Source organism: Hibiscus syriacus, unplaced genomic scaffold (genome assembly GCF_006381635.1).
Source record: "Hibiscus syriacus cultivar Baekdansim isolate YM2019G1 unplaced genomic scaffold, ASM638163v2 tig00111769_pilon, whole genome shotgun sequence".
NCBI classification, from domain to species: Eukaryota; Viridiplantae; Streptophyta; class Magnoliopsida; order Malvales; family Malvaceae; genus Hibiscus; species Hibiscus syriacus.
The window spans coordinates 2,811,330-2,837,502 of record NW_024063172.1 but is presented as its reverse complement, the minus strand read 5'-3'; the positions used below and the strand labels follow the sequence as shown (position 1 = coordinate 2,837,502).

Sequence of the window (26,173 nt, the reverse complement as noted above, 5' to 3'; positions counted from 1 at the left end):
TAGTTCTTCGAATATTAAATGAATTAAGGATTCTTTTAATTCTTCAAGAATTATATATTTTTGACATATGACAAGATTAGACATTTCTTATCCTATCTCAAACCCCAGAATAAAATACCTTGATTCTTTGCCCAAAATAACTCATGGTCATTACCAAAAAGACCAAAATTTGACATTACCTCCCTTTGAAATTCTTAAACATTGCCTTTATCTTTTTGATACACCCATACTTTTCTTTGAGTCAATAAGATCACACCACTGCCTTTTTAGACTCAAAATTGACATTTTAACCCAAGGCATTGAGTTGTTCATCTGAACATGAGATTTATTCTAAAGACACAACTTGGGGCATCTTGCGGGGAGCTTGAACATTGAGACATCTGGGGAAAAAAGAAGAATTCATCCGAAATAATTCTATCACGCGTTAATTACACTGTTTTCATGTGAATAGAATTAATCCTGAAAATCTATCCCCCTGGGGATACCTTTTCTGTGAGGACTTCCATGTATGAAATGATGAACGGCTTTCTTTCTTTATCCCTTCACAACAGGAGAAAATATATATCCCTTGTGTCCCCTTTTGAGCCTATAGTATTTTTCTTCTGATTCAACCCTAACCAAGGATCACCCTCCACACTGGGGGGCAATGTGGAAGAAATCTGCTCACATGAGTGAAGACATCAATCCAAAGGAGTTACCAAAAGGTGAACCAGATGCCAAGTGCAAATATTTAATCAGAATAAAAAGGGCAAAAAGAAAAAAAAGCAAAAAAAAAGCAAAAAAAGAACAAAAAGAAAAAAGAAAAAGGGACAAAAAACACATGCAAAGATTCCCTAAAGACAAATGGCACATCAAGCTTCAAACTACGAGATTGATCAAGCACAATCATTCCCGAATCACTTCACTCGAAGATCATAGAGCATCAAGAGAAAGAGACATTTTGAGCAAGACAAGATTAAAGGTATCAGAATGAATTGATCATTGGTTCAACACCCTGAAACACTTGTTTGGGCCTATTTATCCTTTTCTTTCATAACCATGAACCATGGCCTACATTACGTGCCTTAAAAGTCCTTTCTAATCATACATGGATTTCTAAACAAGAGAGACTATCTTCAGATTTCATCCCGCCCATCAGGATTAATCTTTGTTTGCAAAAAACAATGTAATTAATGTATGATAGAGAAAAATAACAAAGGGGGTTCAAGACGTAAATCCTGAATAACGTCTTGAAACCAAAGGAGTGTTCGAGTTGAAAACCTGAAAAGGCGGCTCGAATATAAAAATTGTGCAACTGAGGCAATCACACAAATTCCTCGATAAGGCATCACACAATCCGAGTGTGACCATAAAAGCTGGGAGTCAGAGAACACTTCTAGTAGATGAGCATGCAAGCTACCCCATCAAACCTTTGAGCATCAAATGTCAAACCATTTAGCATCAAATGAACAAAAATGCCAAACCTTTGACCAAACACAATAACCTGAGACTTTTTATCCTTTCTTTGCTTGACAATTTCCCAAAAATAGCTTTGATCTTGGCACATGTCAAATAGCTATAATTTATTGAAGGATTAACATTGTAATTAATTCTTTGATATCCGATGAACTCTAGTTTTATGATTTGTCTCAATTGTAAAACCGTGAAAGTGACAATATTTTCAAAACTTTGATCAAACATCTTTCAAAACTTTTTTAATTGATATTTCAGAACTTTGAAAATAAAAGAGAAAGAAAACATTTTTTTCAAACAAGACAGTCTCTCTAGAGTGGATCTTGGTAAATGACATGTGACTCTTAGACATAAAGCTCGTGCTCAGAATCAATGATGAAGCAAGAAATGAGGAACATTTGGGGCATCTTTGAAGATTCAACATCAAATATTGGGGCATTTTTTGATATTGGGGCATATTTGGGGATTCAACATCCTAATGCAAATTATCAGACCTTTTTCAGGAGATAAAATATAACCAATTCATGTTACATGCATCTTATGCATACATTTTAGAGCATCATATCTATCATTTTATTTCCACGTACATAATTTTTACAGCTTTAGAGTCAAGTTCGACTTCAAGACGAAGGATACTCGATTCAAAAGCACCTTTACAGATTGATGTCGGTTGTTTAGCTCAGCAGCAAGAAGCTACACTTCAACCAACTCGACAGATAGAAAGATCGACATTCATTTTCAGATTCGACATTTCCAATATAAATTTGTCTCGCTTGAGACAGTGTCATTTAATGCAGATGATTATCTCATTTGAGATTGCTTTTTTAAAACAGACTTTGTCTCACTTGGGACTGTTTTACTCGAAAGAAGATTTATTTCACTCATGATTGTTTTTCTTAAAACAAGATTTGTCTCTCTTGAGACAGTTTCTCTTGAAACATAAACATTGAAAACATTTCCCTTGAAATAAATTTCGTCTCTCTTGAGATAGTTTCCCTTGAAACAAAATTTTGTCTCTCTTGAGACAGTTTCTCTTGAAATAAATTTTGTCTCTCTTGAGACAGTTTCCCTTGAAACAAAATATTTGAATATGTTTCTTTGAAACAAATTTCGTCTCCCTTGAGACAGTTTCTTTTGGAACTAAGTTTTGTCTCTCTTGAGACAGTTTCTCTTGAAACAAATTTCGTCTATCTTGAGACAGTTTCCCTTGAAACAAAATCTTTGAATTTATTTCCCCTAAAACAAATTTTGTCTCCCTTGAGACAGTTACTCTTGAAACACAAAATCTTCAAATTTATTTCCCTTAAAACATAATTTTGTTTCCCTTGAGACCGTTTCTCATGAAACAACATATATCTTTGAGATCATTTCCCTTGAAACGAATTCTATCTCTTTCAAGACAACTTCTCTTAAAGCATCATATGAACCGTTACACTCAGCTCAGGCACATACTTGAGATGGTCGAGAAGCATTTCTCAAATCAAAAATAGAATGTGCACATCAGATTTGAACATTTGAAGAATTCAAGATCAGGGATCAAAATTTGAAGATTCAAGAATCAAGTTTCCAGACAGGCAACTGGAGATCGAGATTTCTCTCCAGAGCCCCAAGATAACATATGTTGCATATGCATTTTAGGCACACCTAAGAGCATTGCATCCATAGCATCACATATATGCATAACTTTTTCAGGTTTTAGCTAGAGTCAATTTCAACTTCGCGGCGAAGGATATTGAACTTAAAGCGACACAATTTGCTCGAGAGTGGATTTCAACTTCACGACGAAGGATATCTAGCTCGAAGCCAAACTTCACAATAAAGGGGTCTCCATGGTTTCAACTTCACGGCGAAGGAAATTGTGTCCACCCGCAACATACAATACTTGGATTTCAACTTCACGACGAAGGATATTCAAGTCAAGGCTCAACTTCACAACGAAGGGGTCATCCGTGATTTCAACTCCACGACGGAGGATATCGTGGCACTCGAGACAACGCAAGTTCAACTTCACGACGAAGGGACTGCTGCTTGTCAACAACAACTTCTCAATTTCAGAGCCAATTTCAACTTCACAACGAAGGATATTGGACTTCAGACAACGCAAGTTCAACTTCACGACGAAGGGACCGCTGCTTGTCAATAACAACTTCCCAATCACAGAGCCAATTTCAACTTCACAACGAAGGATATTGGACTCCAGACAATGCAAGTTCAACTTCACGACGAAGGGACCGCTGCTTGTCAACAACAACTTCCCAATCTCAGAGCCAATTTCAACTTCACAACGAAGGATATTGGACTCCAGACAACGCAAGTTCAACTTCACGACGAAGGGACCGCTGCTTGTCAACAAAATTTCATTCAGATTCAATTTCAACATCACGACGGAGGATATTGGACTCTGAACAATGCTACTTACTTGGATTTCAACTTCACGACGAAGGATATCCAATTTCAGGCTCAACTTCACGACGAAGGGAATCGTGCACACAAGCATCATCCATCTTTAGATTGGATTTCAACTTCACGGCGAAGGATATCCAACTCAAAAAGGGAGTATATGTCAACAAAGACCTTCGAGTTCGACAACGCTCAGCTCCAAGGCACATCATTTACAACATAACTCAATACTAGAAGGGTTATCTGCCATCAAAATTGTCGAGTTCGATTCCATTCAGCTCGATGACACATCAATCGCACTACTTTCTGGTTGCAGTCGATGTTTTCAAGTCGAGAAGAGGACCTGGGTTAACCGTGCCTTAGTGACAAACAACCATTTTCAAACAAAAGCTATATGTCAATGAAGATTTCTGAGTTCGATTCCGATCCAAGGTCTTTAAACCGAGAAGAAGACCGAAAGGCAACGAGAAGCCACGTTCTGATTCAAATTCCGAACTACGGCTTCAATTTCATATCATTCCAAGATGAACTCGACTTCACGACGGAGGAGTCATCCGTAACTCAATTCGACAGGGAGTTATTGAAACATCAGAGTCAATTTTCAACTCCACCGAACGAAAAGTGTGTCTTTTAATCTTTGCCCTATCCCCGTTACACGACTATGGGCAAAGAGGGGCAGCTGTCAACACACCTTTTCGTCCTACTAGAATTCAAACTCCTAAAGATAGGATAGAATTTTGCTAGGATTCAAAAAATAGGATAGAGTTCTACTATGATTTAAATTCCTAAAGATAGGATCCATAAGCACTATAAATAGCCATTGTAACTCACCATTGTAACACACGATTTACACAAAAAACACAGAGGAAAGCACGGAAAATACAAAGGCAAAGTTGTTGTAAACGATTCGAAAAGGAAATAAAAGGTAGCATCTTTTTTTTACATTGGTTCGTTCATTTCTCGCATGTGCACGTTATTTTTCTTGAGATTTGGTTCGAATAACCCAAAACGTGGGTTGCGCCGATGACTAAAAATGGGTGGGATTTCGAAGTTTCGAACCTAGATCCACCCCCGAGGCGTGTTCATTTTTTAAAATATTTAATTCTCCCCCCTAAATCATTTTTTTCCTACTTTATTATTCTTGTTATATATGCATATTACTTTCTATTAATTTTATTATATGTATATATGTTTTTTTATTAGTGTTATTATATATATATATATTTATATATTTCCTATTTTGCATGTATATATATGTATATTACTTTTGATTTTCTTTTTTTTATTATTATTATTTTACTTATATATTTATATGCTTTTACTTTTTTATATATTTTACTCATTTATTTATCTATTTTTATATTGATCCTATATTTTATGTTTTTATATTCTTTTACTTGTTTTATTTATTTATTTGCATTATCATTTTATTTTTATTTAGTTGTTTGCTATGCATATATTAGTGTTATTGTTTTTTTTATTTTATATATTCTATTCATTTTATATTTACTTTATTTCTTTCTTAATCTCCTTATTTTATTTGTTTTACTTTATTTATCATTTATTCATCTCTTCTAACCCATATTTTGACTTTTAAAGGGTATATTTGTAAATCGTCAAAGGTAAGTAATTTTGGATCATTATTTTATCTTTTAATTTAACTTGTTATTTTTCTTAATTAAGACAACTGGAAATTACGTAGTACCGAAAGGGCGGTTCAAGGGTGCTAATCCTTCCTTGACCGTAACCGACTCCCGAGCCCGACATATTTATGGTAAGACGCAGATCAGGTAAGAAATAGGGTATCCGATCAACCCATTTATATTTAAATAAATGATCGGTGGTGACTCCAATCCATTTTCCTAAGTCGAAGCCCAATTCCGGGGCCCAACCGAAAGACGGTTACGACAGAGAGGTAAAATAGTCAGAGTTGACCCTGAAGGAGAAAGTACTTTGAGAATTTGTACTTAACTCGATTAAGTACAAATTTAATCATTAATATTCTGTCTTTGTAAAGAAAAATTCATAATATTGCGTTTGTAAAATCCGAGAAGGCACTTGACCCGAAAATATCTGAGTTATGAGTAAATACCTGAAGAACAATTTATCGGAGGGTGCTCTTTTATCAGAATTGTTCGAACGGACTGGAATAGATGATAAATTGGAATTAAATAATAAGACCATATGAAGGAAAAAGATTGAAATACCGTGGATCTGTAAAATGACCAAAATACCCCTGTAATGGAAATGACCCAAGAATATCACCAAGCTCAGAAATGATTGGATATCCTCAAGCTTTGAAATGAATGGAATAAAACTGAATACCAAAATTTACAAAATAACCTTATGGTCTAAACTAAGTAAATGTCTTGGATTAATTAAGGAATCCAAGTAAGCATAGGTATTGGACTACCTTTAAAGATAATGGAAAACAATTTAAGTGAGTATATCAACCCTAAAACTATATCAATACCTAAATGGCATAGATATTACTAGAACATGTGTTTGTCTTCTCAAGTTTGACTCGATGATAAATTTTGGAAGTATTCAGCTCAGCTCAGCTCTAGATTGTATTCAGTACTAAGAATTGGACGTTTGTTCGACAATCAACCACGAAGACCAAATGGAATGGAATGAAAGTACAACATGTATCTGAAATTCAGGAACGTTTGAATTACTCTGGAAAATCCTGAAGTAATTGGAATGGAGATGACTGCTAAATGAAATAGGTAACCTCAATGACTGAGGATTTAATAAGTGATTTGGATAAGTCTGGAAACTCTGATGAGTTTACGTAGTGTACAATTACAATGGGTTATGAACAAATTAATCAAGTACGTCAGCATTTCATGATATTGTGGAAGCGTGGAAATGAAATAAAGACATTGGAAGATTTATTCAGCGATGATTCCGAAAATGGTCTACGGACAAGAATTTGTGGTATTAAAGAGTAAATACCCTGGAAGAACAATGAATTGACCAATCGACAAGCATTAGTTTTGGAAACTATTCATCTAAGAGTTGTCCGATAATTCGATCAATCGACATATAATATAAATGTCCTGAACCTTCATTTCTTCCTTATCAGCTCAAGTCACATTCTGAATAACTGATGATTTGTCAGTTATTGAACTCTTTCAATAGTGATTCTGAATTCTGATATTCTATCGGTATACTAAAGATCCGTGTTCCCCTACTTGTTAAGATTATCCAATATCTTTGAATACTATCTGTAAATTCTGGTGTGTTCCCTACCCACATGAATATTTTACCTGATTTTCGATTTGATTTCTGATCTGATACTTGACATGGATTCTGATATGATATATGACATGGATTCTGATCTGATACTTGACTTGGATTCTGATATGATACTTGACCTGGATTTTGATATGATACTTGACGTGAATTATGATTTGATTTTTGATATATCCGTTTACGGACGGAACATGTTTTATTTGGGGGGTTAATGTTGGAGGAAGAATACCTAGAGGTTCCTCGGCTGTGTGCTCAGGGCCTTACTTACCGGTTCCTCGGCTGTGTGCTCAGGACCTTACTGGACGTGACGGGGTTGTATGGTTCTGGGGAACCTACACATTTTGTTCGTGGCGGATGGGGGTATATATATATATATATATTAAAAAGATCTAAAAAGTTACGTGATTTTTTGGAACACACTAGAAAACCTATTCTGATCTCCCGAACTCAATCATCCGAAATATTTATCTGAACTGAAAGCTCATGGTCCGTTAGTACCTGAAATATCCGTAGAATCTCTGCTCAGTATAAAGATCTGTAAATGTCTGAAACAATAAGGAAATAAATATTTATCTGTATCTGCACGTTCATCAGCATCATCTGGTAGTTCTGTATTACTGAGCTTTCTAAAGCTCACTATATTACTCACCTTTTCAGGTTAAAAGAATTGTACCAGTGCATCTATCGACTTCAGTAAGGGAGTTCGTCCGGCGTTGTTGCAGAGTATGGTACATGTGATTAGGGGGCATGTAATTGTATTTTGATTTATATACGAGTTTGGAAATCTGTTTTATTTTTAAATATTGACAACTGATTTTATAAGTTTACATGTTCTGATAAAAAGTTTTAAATTTTCCGCTATTTTTACAATGAGTCACTCCGGTGGCCCTAATGTGACTTCCCGGATCGAATCGGGTTACCCGCATCGGTCTGGGGGTTACATTTACATTAAATAATTATTAAAAAAGTAAAAAGGTCAAGACATTTTATTGTATCTTTCTACTTTTGAGCATGCAATCTCCACCAAGTCCATGGGTTTTTTAAGGTTATTGACGACCATTTTATATACAAAAACAAAAATCACTTTGATCCACTCACCAAATAAAGTCACCCAATCAAAGAGTTAAAATAGAAAAAGTCACAGCTTGTGACTTGATCATATATACACTAAAAGCTCACACTATTGAGAGATTAATATAATATTTTTTGGGATAAATTAAATCTTATTATCCAAAGGAGCAAAGTATGCTACAACAAACGTCCCAAAAGGGAGTATAAACAGTTATATACAACAACAAAAATGTTTAGTCTATACCCCAATAGCTATATAGATTAGAATTAATATTATTGAGTCTATTAATGTTTCTACCAATTAGCTGAATTCGGACAAGTTCCTTGATGTTTTTCAATAGTTGTTTCACGTCTCTGCTTCTATCTTGAAAGATTCTCCTATTTCTTTCTTCCCAAATCAAATAGATGTATGCAGTCCAAGCTATCTTCAAAATGGTGGAGATGAGAGATTAATATAATATCTTTTTGGATAAGTATGTTAGAGGTTTTTAAATTATGTTAAAATATTTTTTAATTGTAATGGTTATAATATTTTGTAAATTTAATAATTATTTATAATATACAAATCAATGATTATTTTATAATAATTTAATAATTATTTTAAAATTTTTAAAAATTCGACTATGAAAATTATTTGAACATATGTTTAGAATATCTGATGTACTTTGCAAAAGTTTGAGTCATCGTTTAAGTTGTACTTTGATTTAAAAATAGGCTCAAAGTAGAAATAAATATTTAAATTATGTTTTTTTATTTTAGGTACCTAATTTTTTTGTCAAATTATTAGTTAAATTATTATATCTAATTATTTTAAGTCATAATATTTTTCAGTTAGAAAATTATTTTTCGACTAATAAGATATTGACACATCACATAAAGTTAGATACTTGTTTTAATAAAAAATAGTTTAGGGGTTTGAAGTAAAAATATATATAGTATAAGATTTTATTTTAATAGAAAGATAGTTAAGGTACTTAAAATGTTTACATATAATAGTTTAAGGAATTATTTTGATAAAAATTTAGTTACTTAAAAAAATAGTTTAATTAATTTTTTTAGTTGAAGCCTTTAAAATATTCTCCGAAGATAATTAGATTATTAATCTGTACTTGAAATTTACATCATAGTTATAACTTCAAAGAAATCATTTTTCTACTGAGTCAGTAATCCTTAAGAAATCTGAAAATCCCAAAATTCTCCAAGAGAGAGAGAGATTATTTATTTATTTATTTTACTTTATATAAATATATTTTTTAAGGAGGAGGAGAATATTTGGGTGCCTGTTTGTTTTTCTTCGGGATATTCTATCAATGGTTGAAACTTGAAATATTGAAATCGAAAGCAAATTTGTATTTTTTTTCCCTTTCGAATTTAAGAAGGTAAAAAGAGAAGAGGGGGGAAGGCTAACTCAAGATGCGATCTTTTATTTGATCCTGGGAGTGTGGTAAAATCTAGGTCGTTATTGATTATCTGACACTGAAAAACTCAAAAAAGAAGGAAATGGACGGAGGCGATGAGGTGCTGACAGCTCCGGCGGGGCCGCCACAACCTTTGGAGTGGAAATTCTCCCAGGTATTTGGTGAACGAACGGCTGGAGAAGAAGTTCAAGAAGGTAATTTTCTTATCGTCTTTGGATCTAATTTGAAATTTGTTGATTCTATTGGAATTAGGTTCTATTATAGTGATTTGGACATGTCTCGGATCACGGCTATTGAAAAATTGTTGTTTAGGTAGTGGGTGAGGAAAATTTTGCGACCTTTCCTTCTGGGAGGCGTCGTCGTCGTCTTAGATTTGGGGAATATAGTGGGTTACAGACTAAACAATGCTTTGAATCATTACTGAGTAGTAGTTTCTTGCGAGGAAAGAAAAAAAAAGTAGTGTGGAAGTTAAGTTGATGAAGTTAGTGATGTTGCATGCGATGACAAGTTGTGTCCCTTTTACTTTTTGTAGTATTAGTGATTGGAAGCTTAAGAATTTTTCGTAGTAATTTGTGGTCATGAGGTTTCAGGGTTCGAACTGATTAATAATATTGATAATTGAATTGAAACTGGAACATGGGCATCATCACTCTATTGGGACTGAGATAGATTATGTTTTAGGTGTTTAGATATGTCACTTTAAGTCTTAACCCATTTTTGGATGACTACATTGATTTGGATGGGTTTAATGTTTGTATGTTGGGCATGAAGGCAGTTACATGTTACAGATTCCTGGATTCACGTGGTGTGTTTTGTTTATGTTACGAAAGGTTTATATTATGGTAAACTTCCTTGTCAATGGACAGATAGAAAGCACATTATACTATCAGTCAGTTGAATGATCTAAGAGTGTTGGTAGATATTGACCTTTTTGTTCGGTTCAGTAAGTCAGTAGTGAAACTTGGATTAACAAGTTGAATTCAATCATGTGTAAGTACTAGCTTGATGATTTTCAGTTTAACGACACCACAAGAACTAGGTAGTAGACAAGAATGCAAACTTTGATGTAGAAACTGCTGAGGTAGATGTTTTATCCTTTTGATGGTAACTCATAGTCTTAGCTAAAATTTCAATAATCTATTTTGAGTTACGGAAAAGCAATGAATGATAGACTCTTTAACAAGAATCCTTTCTTGGGATTCAATATTCTAAACATTTCTTGGAATTGGTTAATCCTGGGTTATTTATTGTTAGGATGGGGGATAGCTGGGGTCTTTTCTTTTTCTGCATAAGGATGGCTCTTTGTAACCTAAAACTTTGTTTTACCATATTCTAATAAAACTTGAGGTACTCTTTTCCTCCTCCCGCTGTTTGCTGCTATACCCTAGGTATGTCGGAAATTATGAAGGGGGTTTTTAGCGAGACCTCCAATTCTTATGAAAAAAAAGGAAGTATCTTGGACAATGTGACCCTTAAGAGCTTGTGACTTGCTAGCAGGTTCTTTTTCCCCCTCATCTCTCAAATTTAAGCTTGTCATTGCCACATTTGACATTATTTTCCTAAGCTTTCCGGAGTAGTTTGGTGAAAGGGCTATGAGAATATATATTACGGTAGCTGTGAATTATCTAGGTAGGGCATAGCAGAAATAGTTTATAATCAATCAAATTGTAACTTTCTTTGTGTTCTCAAAGAGAAGGAAAGATATAGTATAGGAAAAAAAGTATCAAGACTAAGATTTGTAATTTATCAATAGAAAGGAAAAAGATTTGGCCTTCTTCCCTAGCAGAACAATACAGTTTCTTTATAGAAAGATAGTCTTGACAAAATTTTACCATTACTCACTGCATTGTCTGCAGAATTGTATTTTCTTAAGAATTTTGTTTCCTGCTGCAGTTGATATTATCTCAGCAATTGAATTTGATAAAACTGGGGATCACCTTGCCACTGGTGACCGTGGGGGCCGGGTTGTTCTCTTTGAGAGGACGGATACAAAGGATGTGGGTTCTGCTACCTCTCCTGATGCTAATATTTTTACATAAGAGTTTTCCTTCCATTGCAACTTTATAATAACTTATTTTATTGCAATTTATAGCATGCGCCAAGAAGGTATTTGGAGAGAATGGACTATCCAATTAATCGGCACCCTGAGTTTCGTTACAAGACGGAGTTCCAAAGCCATGAGCCTGAGGTGGGCTCTCATCACTTTTTGATTCAATGATACATGCACAGTATCATATGTTTCCCTCTGTGCTCTATTATGCATTGATTATTGTGATTATTTTCTAGTTTGACTATCTCAAGAGCTTGGAAATAGAGGAAAAAATTAACAAAATCAGATGGTGCCAAACAGCCAATGGTGCGCTATTTCTGCTTTCTACCAATGATAAAGCAATCAAATTTTGGAAGGTAGGGAGGAATTCTTTTGCCGAAACTGTTCTTAACTATATGGCTTTCATTTTTATCGTAGATTGTCTATGTGACCACTTTGTAATAAGTACTGCTTGGTAATTTAGTATGTTCATTCATCTGAATGAAATATGTTACTGAAACCACTGCAATGGTAGTGGTGCATGGATAGAACAGTCTATAGAATGCTCTTATGAAATGGTTATTTAGGAAAGAGAAACTTGTTAGGTAATCTGTCTCATTTTTGTCAATCATTAAACAAATTTAATGATTTATATTATAATTTATTGCTCTCCCCTTGCCATTATAGCCACTTATTTGTCTGTTATCTGTCTGTGGGTGTGACAGGTCCAAGAAAAGAAGCTCAAGAAGGTTTCTGAAATGAATTTGGACCCCCAAAAAACTGTAGGAAATGGAAACATGGCTTGTTCAAGTAATTCAAATAGCCCCATCCCTTTTCTTGCAAATGGAGGCTCCCCTGACAAATCCTACAACTATTTGGAAAATGATTTTTCTTTCCCACCCGGAGGCCTGCCATCATTGCGTTTACCTGTGGTAGTTGTACTCTATGCAATCATTTTATTTATTCTGTGGTTTAAGTTATAGTATAAACTTAGAATACTGTTTGAGCTATATGAGTTTTACTATGCTCAAGGCTAGGGGAAAGGTGAAAAACTTTTAAGAGTTTAGTAAAAGTGCCAGTGAGGCGATGAACACTTTTACCACCAGATGTTTCCAAGAAGCAGTACTTTAACTATGTGTAGGGCTTTTTGGTGTTGAAGGCCTGTGAGACTGAGTATTCAGCCTTTTACACGCACACACATACATATATGTGTGTGTAATTTCTTATACAAAAACCCTTCTAGTTATTTCTGTAAAATATACCGTTAGAATTTAGATTCTATCCTGTTATACATTATCATCTGGAATCTGCAACTTTCTCCTGTGCTTCTTTTTGGATGACTGATCCTCGGGCAACCATTTATGGCACAAGTGCTTTTAAGACCACTTGGTTGTTCAGTCTCTTTTCCTTTTTTCAGCCAGAGAGGATGTTATGATTTGTGATTGAATAATCATGAACCATTTTTATTGTCTTAATGTGTCTTGGCCTTTTTCTGCACTCTAACCTCTAACCTTTAATCTTTACTATTTCAAGGTAACAAGTCAGGAGACCAACCTAGTAGCTAGATGTCGAAAAGTATATGCCCATGCTCATGATTATCACATCAATTCTATTTCAAATAACAGGTAGTTATTCTTTTTTAGTGTTGTTGAAAATTTATTTCACTTTTTTTTTTCTTTTTTGAATCTATTTGACAACTAGTAGAAGAGGAAGTAAGGAAGTATGGTTTTTTCCACTTTATGGTATATATATTATAAACCAAGAGCACTACCTTTTTATTCTCTGATGGAATGAAACCCATTGTCACCTGGGAAACTTGAAGAGTGTCGATTTGATATATGTTTTTCCTCTGAGTTTGTCTTTTTGTTGATTATTTTTTTGTTCTTTGCAGTGTCATTTTTAGGGGTCTCCTAAGAGAGTGGCGGTGACTAGTTTTAGTTTCTAGATTCGAGTATAAAGTTAAAACTGGTGTGAGTTGGGATTCTAGTTTTTTCCTTTTTTATTCAAACTTTGACATTCTTGTTTTGCGGAAGGCATAGGGTTTTCCAGCTATAATAATAAAGTATGATTGTTCTTAAATAATTATTATTTAATGAATCCTGATTCCTTAATAACATTATGTGCTGAACGTTTTTTGTTGTCATTCCAAGCAAGCAGCTATGATTGTGTAATGGTCTCTGATGACACCTTTCATGCTTTAGAAAGGAAAGGGTGGGTAATAATCTTGAGAAAACTGGAGAACTTCTAAACCATAGGATTGCATGCTAAGGATAGAGATTTTTTTCATGAATTGTTTGTTTCTTCAGGACGTTCTTATGTGCATGAAAAAAATGCTATGTTCGCTCTATCAACCATTCTTGGTTTACCCGAAGTTGTGTAATATTTTGAAATCCTTACAGCGATATTTAAGCTTCTTGACATTCAGGCTTGTCTGCAGTTTATATTTGAAAGATTATAACAGTTATGCGCATGTGCATGTTTGAAACCACATCCTGATTCTGTTTCTTGTTTTCCAATATTTGCTTCATTTTTGAAATTATATTGATGCACTCTTTATCGTTTCTAGTGATGGTGAAACCTTTATATCTGCTGATGATCTGCGTATAAATCTTTGGAACTTGGAAATCAGCGATCAAAGTTTCAATATTGTTGACGTAAAGCCTGCAAACATGGAGGATCTAACTGGTAAGCCTCTTAGCATGTTGGTATTTTTTTTTTCTCTGCTGCTTTCATTTCTTAATATATTTTCAGCTTCAATGCTATTTAGTAATTTCACAAAGGCTTTCCCATAGTAATCTGTTTTCAATGGTCCTTTGGGTTAATAGTTGGTTCAGAGTTTGTTTCAAGCTCCTAGGTTTGTTCAACCATAAGTTTTGTTGAGGTTTAAACTATTACTATTTCTGTCTTTGCAGAGGTTATAACATCGGCAGAGTTCCACCCTACCCATTGTAATATGTTAGCATATAGTAGTTCAAAAGGTTCAATTCGCCTCATTGATTTGCGTCAATCAGCTTTGTGTGATTCTCATGCCAAATTGTAAGTGTTCTACTTTTTTTTTCCTTTTGCTTAGTCTACTTAACATTTAGAGGTGGCAAACTGGGTAGTTTGGCAGTTTAATTTGGTCCATTTTGCACTCGAACCCTTTCAGGTTTCAGTTTTTTTGCAGATTTTTGTCCTTTTGGATACGGGCTGGGTTCTTTTTCATGCTAGTTAGGTCATTGTTAAGACTTTTATGAAAGATATAACCATTATAGCAAGCTTTTCATGTTTAGATTTATTTGGGTTCAATTCATCTTAGGTTCAGATTTTATCGGGCTTGGGTCTTTGACTTTTTTGGTCAAGTCAGGTTTGGGTGGGTTCAGATTCAGGTTTTTTCATGGGTTTTTTCGGTTTAATACCATGCTATGGATCCTGGTATGCAAGGGTCTATATGTTATTTTTTCAGTATCCTTTATTAATAATGAATACTTCTATATGGAAACAGACTTGAAGAACCAGAGTCACCTGGTTCTAGATCATTTTTTACAGAGATAATCGCCTCAATCTCAGATATTAAATTTGCAAAAGACGGAAGATATATACTTAGCCGTGATTACATGACTCTTAAGGTGTGAACTCAGTTCCTTTTCTTTATGTTTGCCTTCTTCTTCTTCTTCTCTCCTTGCATTTGCCTTTGATACATCTAAATATACTTTGCATTGCATAAACATCACATTATGCAAGCATTTTTTCCATAAGCATGCCACGATGGCTTTATCCCTGACGTAATTATCCATTGGCTTATCCTATAAGAAATTGATAGAATTCAATCACAATTAGTACCATAATGTGTAGAACACATGAAGCTCTAATTACATTTGGCTGCAATTGTACGTCTCTAAAGATTCTAGTTTGTAAACACTTAATGGCACTTGATTAAACTGGATACAACAATTTGTTTTGTTGGTATTTTGGCTTGGAATCAAATACTCAAAAAAATGTTTTTCTCATGGAGAACTTATCATAAAGTTGTGAAAAGGTGGGTTGAGGGTAAATGTTTTGGTAGTTTCTTCTACTCAGTATTTGAGCACGTATATGCAAGTTGAATGTTTTAAAACTAAACTGATGTTTCTGATTCTGTTCCCGTTCTATATTTGAATCAATCACATGTCATTTTTGTTTCATTGTTTTGATCTTTTACCGTATTGTATCGGAATCCTTAATATTATATACAAAACATTTACTTTTTAATGTTAAAATTTTCGTCATATTTCCTATTTCCTTTTGGCTGTAAGACTTTCTGATGGTGGTTTGGAACTTGATTATCATTTTGTTCGGTATAACATATATATTTGATGTTTCCTTTTTCAATGGGGGTCGTACGACTTGTCATATAACTTGATTACATATCACTTGGCTGTAGCTTTGGGACATCAATATGGATTCAGGTCCAATTGCAACGTTCCAGGTTCATGAATATTTGAGACCTAAGGTATTATTTCTATTTTCTTCAAGAGATGAAATTAATCATATATGGGATGTGCTGTGACATCTGGTTATGGCATTTTTAATTGTTTCAGCTGTGTGATTTGTATGAAAATGATTCAATCTTTGACAAATTTGAGTGTTGCCTAAGTGGAGATGGATTGCGAGTGGCAACAGGTTCTTACAGGTCTGTTCTGAGCAAAGCCATCATGTGTAGCCTTTTGTTGTTGACTTCTTCTTCTTCTTCTTCCATGAAACATAATATTTACAATTACTCTGTGATATCAGCAATCTATTCCGTGTGTTCGGTTGTGCCCCTGGAAGCACAGAGGCAACAACTTTGGAAGCCAGCAAAAATCCAATGAGGTAAGTTCACTCGAGCCGAGTAAAAGACAAGTTCTGTGCAATGTGAATTACGATCTTTCTATTGATGTTAGATAGTAGTCATAAACATCCATGTCTTTTCAGGAGACAGATTCAGACTCCCTCAAGGCCTTCCAGATCCCTAAGCAGTATAACACGAGTTGTCAGACGAGGTCATGATTTGTTGTTACATCATTTTTTTTCAACTTTCTAACATTTGAGTTGTTTCTTTGGGTACGAGGGGTTGATGATTCGTACTGAAGTGCTTTTTATTTGGGTGAATTTGTCATACCAGGAGCTGAAACCTCGGGAATTGATGCAAATGGAAATGCTTTCGATTTCACAACAAAGTTGTTGCACCTAAAGTGGCACCCGACCGAAAACTCAATTGCCTGTGCTGCTGCAAACAGCTTGTACATGTACTATGCATAACTATGGTATAAGAAACGTTTTTGCTTGGTTTAACTTTTTTTGGGTTGCTGATGGCAAAAGCTCCTTTTTCTTTCCCCCCAAACACCGGTAAGTTAAAGGTTACACGTCGATTCTCACACTCTGATGCCCCTAAAACCTGTAGCACATGCCATGGTATCAAGGTCAAGAAATGGCTCTTACAGATCCAAGAAGAAACAACCCGTCATTGTTCCCCAGTGGGCGACGGCTTGGTTCTTGTTTTCTCTCCTCCCGAACCCCGAAAGATCCCTTTTGAATCCCCTATCTTTAAAAAAAAGTAGAAGAGGGAGTAAGTTTCTAATTTGTGTTGGGTTGGAGTTGGCAGAAAATGTGATTGTAGCTCTCCTACAACAAAACTATATGTTCAGTAATTGCAACTAGGTTTCTAAGGTAAAATTTTCAGTTTTTTTTTCGTCCCTTTCTACTGAAATTTTTCTTGGTGGGATGGATCTGTCCAAACTAGGAGTCCAATTTATTATTATTATTATTTTCTGAATTGAATTTGGTGACTAGGTTTTGCCAAAGTGACCTTTGAGTTTTGACTCCAAATACTTGAAAGTGTATCAAGTTTTGTTAAATGGAAGGATTTAGTAAATGTTACATGCTTTAATAAAGAAATAACAAAGAATACGCAAGAGATTCATTTGAGTTGCAACTGTATCTCTCATTTTAGAAGTAGAATGATTATTTTAAACGAGATTCATTTTTAAAAGTATGATTAAAGAGTTTTTAATACTTTTAAATTGATTCTATTGATATTGCTGTTCGTTGTTGTTATAATATTCATAAGATTATGCCTCAATTTAAGGGTAATTTAGATATTATAAGTCTTCAAATACCGGGATTAGACTTAATAAATATCATGACTACTGTTTTGATTTGGAATTGGAACTTCAAAAATTTTAACAGTTCAGGACTTAAAATGAACAAATTAAAGAAACGAACTAAATTGAAATAATTTGAATAGTTTAGGGACTAATAGAAGAGTTTAGCCAAAACAATTCTTCTTGCATCCCGAGGAAAAAAAGGAAGGTTTATCCAATGTTTATGTTGGTGAAGGACACGTCGGCAACATAAACGACAGACCAGTAAATACGGAGTAAATGGGCCCACCTCATAACTTTTTATATTTTCCTCCCGATCGATTGTCGGATTCCGCCACGTGTTGATAATGACTTTATCATTTTCTATTGGGTTAAATTGTTGTTTGATTTAAAAATAAGGTAAAGAACACAAATGGTCCTCCAACTATAGGAGATTGTTTTATTGAGTTCTTTAATTTTTAAAAGTTACAAAATAATTCTTTAATTATAGAATATTATTTTGTTGAGTTATTCGACTTAAAAGTTACAAATTAGCCACTTGACTATTCATATATTCAAAACTCATCATTTTCTATTAAAAAATGATGAACACCTGTGCTATACGTTAATCTATTAATTGAGATATAATAAAATCATTTTTTAATTATGCTTATTGACACTGTTATTACTTTCAAGCACTGGCTTAATTGCATAATGCTTTAATCATTGTCTCAACGACATAATGTAAACATATAATTGATCTACAAAATATAATTTAAACGGTTATAGGATCAACTTTTACCATATCTCAGTTAATAGGTTAACGTTCAGCTTGGACGGTGTCAATTTTTTAATGAAAAAGGACGGGTTTGGAATATATGAATAGTCAAGTGATCAGTTTATAACTTTTAATAGGCGGGTAAACAATAAAACAATGTTTTATAGTTTATGGATCATTTTATAACTTTTAATAATCGAAGAACTCAACAAAATAATATCCTATAATCGTAGAACCATTTATGCAGTTTAACCTATAAATAAATAAATTTATATTCAAAATTGAGTTAAATTGTGGTTTGATATTATCCTTAGTGTTTAAATTATCTTTTCGATAAACTATACGAGAGAGCATTGAATTTTAGGCGGTATATTATTTATAATGTTTTATTTTTAAATATTCTAATCATATAATTGAATTTGAATTTTACTTTTAATTAGATATTTAACAATTAAATTTTAATATTTTGATGCAGTTATTGATGTTAACTTTAGGGATATTTTGATTTTATCTCTAAATTTTAGAAAGGTTTAAGTTTAGGTATTGAACTTTTATCGTCACTAGTAACTAACCATCGATCGTTATTTGCGACAACGTTGATATCAAAATATTCACATTCTACTCCTCTTTCTTTTCATTAGATTAGTAGTTCACGAAATCATTCAAAATCAATGAAAATCCATTTAGAGGTTCGACATAAGTAACTAACCATCGATTGTTATTGGCGACAACGTTGATATCAAAATATTCACATTTTACTCCTCTTTCTTTTCATTAGATTGGTAGTTCACGAAATCATTCAAAATTAATGAAAATTCATTTAGAGGTTCGACATACTAATACTCCAATCTCCTTCGATAATCTCTGATGAGGCTAACTTTGAAGTATATTATTTGTCTTCTCAAAACGATGCTTATCATCATTTAGATTTTCGAACAAATACCTCAAATATAAGAAAGTATCTAAACCCTTAAAATGGTTATAAACATCCAACTCCAGCGGATGGTCCACTTTCTGAACAAAAAGGAAACATACATCACAACATGAAGGGCACTTTAAATATTAATTCCAAAAAGGAATTATAAACTGCTTGAATTTTTTAAAATACACATCTGTTGGAACTTTACGGAAAATAAACAATATCATAACAACATGAAGAGTGATTGAATTGAATGTTCAATACACATATATATTAAGGTGGTGTTTGTTTTTGTTGAGGTAAAAGGTCCGTAGTCTGTGGACCATATCTGTAGGCATCTGCAGCAGAAGAGATAGACCAAAAGTCTGTAGTCTGCAAGAAGAAGACTGTTTGTTTTTTAACCTCTGCATACTATTTGTTTTTTAACATCTGCAGACTGCTAAAATAAATTGAAATAGAAATAAACTGATTTTTTAAACTTAAAAGAGTTTTTGCAATAATGAGATTTAAATAATTTTAGTTTTACTGAAATTTAAATAATTCATACAACTACAATAATAATTTTTTTAGAAAAACAAACACCACCTTATTAATTCTATTATAAGTCTCACATAATCACATGTATTATTAGTTTTATAAGTTTTATAGAATAAAATTTATAAATGATCATTAAATTATATGATTTTTTAAATATGCAATTATGTAATATTTTTATTTTTTTAAAATATATATTCATAATTTATTTTTATAATTATATGATATTTTTAGAAAATATTTTTTAATTTATCAAATTATTTTATGATTATTTTTTATTTAATTGTGATTATATTTTAAAATTTTAAAAATATAATTTATAATTTTTTATATTTTAAAATCTTAATTATCAAACAATGAAATTATTTTTTATTAAGCAATGTGGTTTAAATACTTACATTTTTTATAAAAAGTTTAAATATAATTTAAAAATAACAAATCCAAACAAAATATTATATTTAAACTTAAATCAAAATAATTAAAATAAATATAAAATTTTAATAATATATAAAATAATTTATATGATATAAAATTAAATATCTATAATATAATATTAAAAAATGAATATTTAATTTATTTAAAAATTAATATTAAAATTAATATATATAATAATATAATATTAAAAATTAATATTTAATTTATTTAAAAATTAATATTAAAATCAAATATAATATAAAATTAAATATAAAACCTCTTTGAAGAGGTTATAAGACGTCTGCAGACATAAGACTACGCTTGTGCCATGCAGACCACGCGCAGACGTTAGAAGAGCTTTTGTCTTCTAAAAAACAAACGGTCTGCGAAGCCCAATGTCTGCGTGTGGTCCGTGCGGCACAGACATAAGAACTTTGCAGACCTTATACAGTAAAAACAAACACAACCTAAGTCTGAATACCTTGGGCTTTTACATCATCTCGAACTGTTAACCAAACATAAATATTTGTTTACGAAAACATGCATGATGGGTTTGAGAATACAATTTGCTTACCCGCAATATCTTAGCCTTCTCATTTGACTCCCTCTTCCCAGAAAAAACGCACGAATTGATTAGTCAAGTATGTATCACCCTAGTTACACGAGATTATCGAAATAGTGACCAAAATTTTTTCTTTTAAAACTGTTTGTAAAGTAACTCAAGACGTACTCTGAAAGGTTTTTGAAAATATGAATTTGTTGAACTGGAATATCTGATGATGATAGCTCCTCACGACCTGCTCCCTAAGAGCCTGCGCATAGAAACACATTCCGAACGATGAGCTTACGAGCTTAATGCTTCACTAAAAATTGTATTATATTATATGCATTCACTACATGAAATGACAAATGGCACGGGTCTGAGTATACAACTACTGAACTACTAATTTGTAGCTGGCATCATGGTGCGGTTGAGGGATTCTGCATCTCAGAGCTCATGCACCCCTCTAGCACTATCAAAGCACCATCAGACACTCCTGAATGAGATCCCGAATTCTGCATCGGAATGTACACCCACCGACTTACTCCGTCGAGTTTTGGGGCATTTGCGCCCAGTCGACTGATATAGTGTCGTGGCACTTACTTTGATCCACTGACTATTGTATTTCTACTGAAAGGAACTCGAGTGTCCTGATTATTTCCCGAGCTCAACCAAGACTAATTTTATGTAAACCTAATTATTTTTGTTTGATATTAATTATTGTTATTGCTTGAAGTCTAATTTGAGAGAGTATAAGGGTGCGTTTGGTTCATGGAATATAAGATTACCTCCGAGAATAGGATTACCGGAATGTAACATTACCTAACACATTACTGAGAATGTTACATTACTGTGTTTGGTTTGTTTGACAGGAATGTAAGATTACAGTGTTTGGTTGAAGGAATAAAAGATTACTAGAATGTATATTTTACGAAATTGTCATTGTTCTATATTTTTTAACAAGTTGAATTCTAAATATTTAAATGAAAATATTTATATAAAAATTATTCGAGAATATATTACTTTATTATTTTTAATATATATATATACTTTTTAATAAAATTTATATATAATTTTTTTATAAAATTTAAAAGATAAATGGGTAGAATAAAAGAGTAAATATATCATGTATTATTTTAATTTTAATTAATATTAAATTTTACATAATTTATCTAAAAATATATTAAAATTTTACATCAACATTTAAGTAAATAAGCATATGAATATTTTAATAGATGAATCATTTTACTCCTACCAAAATGTACAAAGATGATTTTATTAGATGAACATTTAACTAAATAAGCAAATTCTTTATTCATGTCAACCAATGAACTCTTTTTATATTATCATCTATATTTTATCGTCAAAATCCATTATTTTTTAAGAGTGAACATTATAAATATATTATATAAATTTAAATGATATTTAATTTACTAAATAATATTACAAATTTTACTTACACATACGAAAAATTATATGAGAAAATCCGCATATGTATATTGCATATAATTAAAGAGAGTTGTTTAAAACGGAGTAAGTTAGTATTATGACATTATTATATTTGTGTTCAAATTTTAGAGGGGAGATGAGAAAAAATATGAGAAAAATAAGGGTTAGATTAAAATGTGTATTTTACAAAACAAAGTTTCATTTTTCAATTCTACCAAACAATTTTTTTTACATCCAACCAAAACATTAATAAAACAAGGAATGTCTTAGGATTAAGACCTACTAAACTGAGAGACCACCAATTTTCTTATCCCATTTTATTCTTCCTTACCTAAACTTGTATCAACAAATCCAAGTGTATATTTTGTAAAATAAGAAATATATTGTCAAGTGATACACGTAGCAGAGTGCTTCAAACGCGTAGGAACCATAATTCATAGGATTAAAGTTGGTGGACTTAAGTGAAAAAAAATGATAATAAAAACTGAGCTTACTCTTATAAAAGATAAGAAACACTTAAGCAGATCAATGATGCACATCAATGTTATAACATTTATCATTCCACAAATCTAAACATTCAGTTTAGGCCAGGAGAAGTAAATATAAAAGCTGAGGCTACTTTTATAAAAGATAAACACTTAAGATCAATGATGCACATCAATGTTAGAACATTTATCATTCCACAAATCCAAACATTCAGTTTAGGCTAGGAGAACTTTATTTTACCTAACAGGGGTTCACCTTACAAGAACTAAATCATACAGTATTAAACATGACAAGAGAAATATACACATTTCTTGGTTTGATAAAAAGAATACTCCTTAGCAATACACTTATGTCGTTATATGAAGCGTCACTGTTAGGATTTTCGGAAGCTCGAATCGATAACCGGAACAGTTTGTAAAGAGGGGTCGGAACGGTTTTGTGTTTAGGGAGTAAGGAGATTGAAAGATAGAGAATTGCACAGCGATTTATAGTGGTTTGACTTTCTCAATCAAAGTCTACGTCCACTACCTTAGCTCCTCACCAAGGATTTTCCAACAAATTCACTAATTTGTTCTTTCTTTTGAGGATAAAGAGTAACCTTACAAACTCCCTAGTTTTTCCGGGCTAAACTAGAACATTTCCCTAGCTTTTACACGGGATTAGCTAGAACCTTTCCCCTTTACAAAAGGATAAGAAATGTAAACAAGAAAACCTCTCTAAGGTAGGTGTTTACAAGATTGAGCTCACAAGAACAAAATATATACAAGAGAAAGATGAAATAAGAATGTAAAACTCTTCTCTTGTGTTTGATTGCTTGGATAGTTGTTCTCTTTCTTCTTCAAGTGTCCTTAGCTTGTATTTATAGTTTGGAATGTGTTTGAAGTCATATCTAGCCGTTGGGGATGTTTTGGAGCCGTTTGGGAATGATTTTTCTGCAAAAATAGGCTGCCCAGAATGGGGGGAATCGGTACCCCTTCATAGGGAATCGATACCCCTTCATAATATTCAAATATTATGACCGTTGGGCTGATGAACAGTGAGAGAATCGGTACCCCCTTGGGGGGAATCGGTTCCCCTTTTACATACTGGAATTTACTGTTCAAATAGTAAAGTACTATTCATAAAAACATTTTTGTGCTCAATTTTAAATTAAAAGAACTTTGAATTATTTTTGTAAATTTTGAATAAATTCAATTAAGTCCAAATACATTTTGTAAATTCAATTCAAGTCCAAATACGTTTTGTAAATTCAATTCAAGTCCAAAAACCATTTTGCCTTAAATTGTTATATCGAAACATAGTTCAACAGTCACCCTACTACATGGTTGTTTCATTTCTTTGCAAGAAACTTCTTCGGAAGCTCATCGAAAGGGGTAAACTTTAGCAAGAAAAGACGGGCAACTTGCTCTTGTAATGTACCACCACATTTAAGCCTGCGTTCATGCAGTTCAAATTTCAGCCGCTCCAATCCAAGAACCTTTAGAAATGATAAAAACAATTAATGATGTATCATCGTTAAGCATTATAAAAGCAACTGCATCACCACAGGGCCCATGATAATTCAATTCATATGTTGATTTTAAATTTCACTCCATGATATCTTTTCTTCAATTATTCAATTTGTCTGGTCCAATAACTTTGTACACAAGAACATGAAGACAAAGCTAAAATAAAATCAAATAGTTATGGCCAAATTTACTTGCGCTAAAGGAAAGCATTTGATAAAATTGCAACTAAAAATAGTTGAATATCCTATATCATCTAGGTATGCAATCATTGAGTTAGTTGAAAGCAGTATTTTTTCTAACGATGTATCAATGGTATTGATCTTTATTAGTATTAAGCTCATAAAAAAAGGTAAAGAACTTCAAGTGTTCAACCATACCTCCATCTCTTATGAAGAATTAAAGTCGTTAAAGTTCAATGCCTTTTCTGGTTCTGTAATGTTAGCATTTGAAACTAATGTTTCTTTTTGAACTTCTGATTCCGATTTAGAAGAACAATTAACCTCATTATTTAGTTCACCAACCATCAATAGACAATCCCAAATAAAATATACGGCATCTCCGCATCGAAAACAGGTTCCAGAAACCATCCGACAAGCCCCAGAATGGTTTTTCCCACAGTGCTGACACTGTCTTGCTTGACTCGAAGTAGATCTCCCAACACCATATCACACTGACTGCGTCTGTCTAGGTCTTGCCTGACTTGCTCCCCTAGCAGACGATGCAACTGATTCTGATCTAGCTTGTGATCGAAATCCTGAGTCTCTTCCTCTTTTTGATGGTGTTGAGCTAGAAGAAGCACCCGTTCTCTTTGATGTCTGAACTCTAAAATCCCTGAATCTCTCATTCTGAGCTCTTTCAAGAGCCTTGGCACGATTGATCACCTCTTTGAACAAGGAAAAATTCAATACTATCAGCATTTCTTTCAATCTAGAGCGTAAGCCCTCCACAAACCATTCACAAGCCTCTTTTTCAGTAGGCACAAGCTCGGATGCAAACCTACTCAACTTGTTGAACTCACATTCATACTCATATACAGAGCGGTTCATCTGTTTCAAATTCAAAAAACTCCTGCTTCATTTGCCGAATAAATTGATCTCCAATATACTTGTTTTTAAATTATTCAATAAACAAAGACCAAGTCAACTGGTCGTTTGACATCCTCATGGTGACGTTCGTCCACCATATCCTCGCCTGACCCTCAATAAAGATACAGCTCCATCTAACTTCTCCACTTCAGAATAGTGAAGACCATCTAGCATGATTTTCAAATCATTCAACCAAAGATCCGCTAACACTGGACCTTCCTCAGCTTCTCCCTTAAATTCGAGAGCTCCTAAACCTCTCAACTCTTTTGCTATATTCATTCTTTGAGTTGGTGGAGTAGAAGGTTAAAGACGCGTCAAAATAGCATCTAACGTTTTGAAGAACGTATCTTGATCTTGCACAGGCACTCGTTGATATGCCTGTTCTTCACCTTGCCTGACCAGGGCAGGTGAATTACTGCTTTCAGCAGGCCTATCTTCTCCCGCTTCACTTCGGGAGCTATTATGTCCAGACATCTAATAAAATAAACACATTGTTATATTAGCAAAACAACATACTCATAGTATACCAGATCAGAAGTTCTCACTATTTGTTGGCATGTATCCCATTTAAAGACTCTATAGACTCTGGTTTATGCCTAGAATCGGCTAAACCATAGCTCTGATACCATTAAATGTAACACCCCCAACCCGTATCCAACCTGGATACGAGTCATAGATATTACATTGACTTTTAAAACACAACTCTTACAAATAATAGCAAAATACTTGAACTTATATTAAGAAAATACGA

General features: G+C 33.2%; 1 protein-coding gene across 2 annotated transcripts; it reads left to right on the top strand.

Moving 5' to 3' along the window:
- Positions 1–9,477: 9,477 nt before the first annotated feature.
- Positions 9,478–16,991, top strand: LOC120169939 (serine/threonine protein phosphatase 2A 55 kDa regulatory subunit B beta isoform-like). Of its 2 annotated transcripts, none has more exons than XM_039178007.1 (14): positions 9,478–9,793; positions 11,493–11,596; positions 11,692–11,787; positions 11,886–12,005; positions 12,354–12,560; positions 13,162–13,253; positions 14,195–14,313; positions 14,541–14,664; positions 15,113–15,236; positions 16,031–16,099; positions 16,188–16,279; positions 16,381–16,458; positions 16,561–16,628; positions 16,751–16,991. In XM_039178007.1, exons 1-14 carry the CDS (start codon positions 9,682–9,684, stop codon positions 16,885–16,887), a joined length of 1,542 nt encoding a protein of 513 aa, XP_039033938.1. In that variant the 5' UTR covers positions 9,478–9,681; the 3' UTR covers positions 16,888–16,991. The 2 variants fall into 2 exon arrangements, with proteins under 2 accessions (XP_039033938.1, XP_039033937.1); XM_039178006.1 differs by having other exon boundaries at positions 12,354–12,563.
- The last annotated feature ends 9,182 nt before the right edge of the window (positions 16,992–26,173 follow it).

Excerpts from the sequence above, each read along its gene's own strand:
- LOC120169939 (XM_039178006.1), top strand. The coding sequence starts at position 9,682 with ATGGACGGAGGCGATGAGGTGCTGACAGCTCCGGCGGGGCCGCCACAA. Across the intron at positions 14,314-14,540 it reads AAACATGGAGGATCTAACTG|AGGTTATAACATCGGCAGAG; the intron begins GTAAGCCTCTTA and ends CTGTCTTTGCAG. Across the intron at positions 16,629-16,750 it reads AACACGAGTTGTCAGACGAG|GAGCTGAAACCTCGGGAATT; the intron begins GTCATGATTTGT and ends TTGTCATACCAG.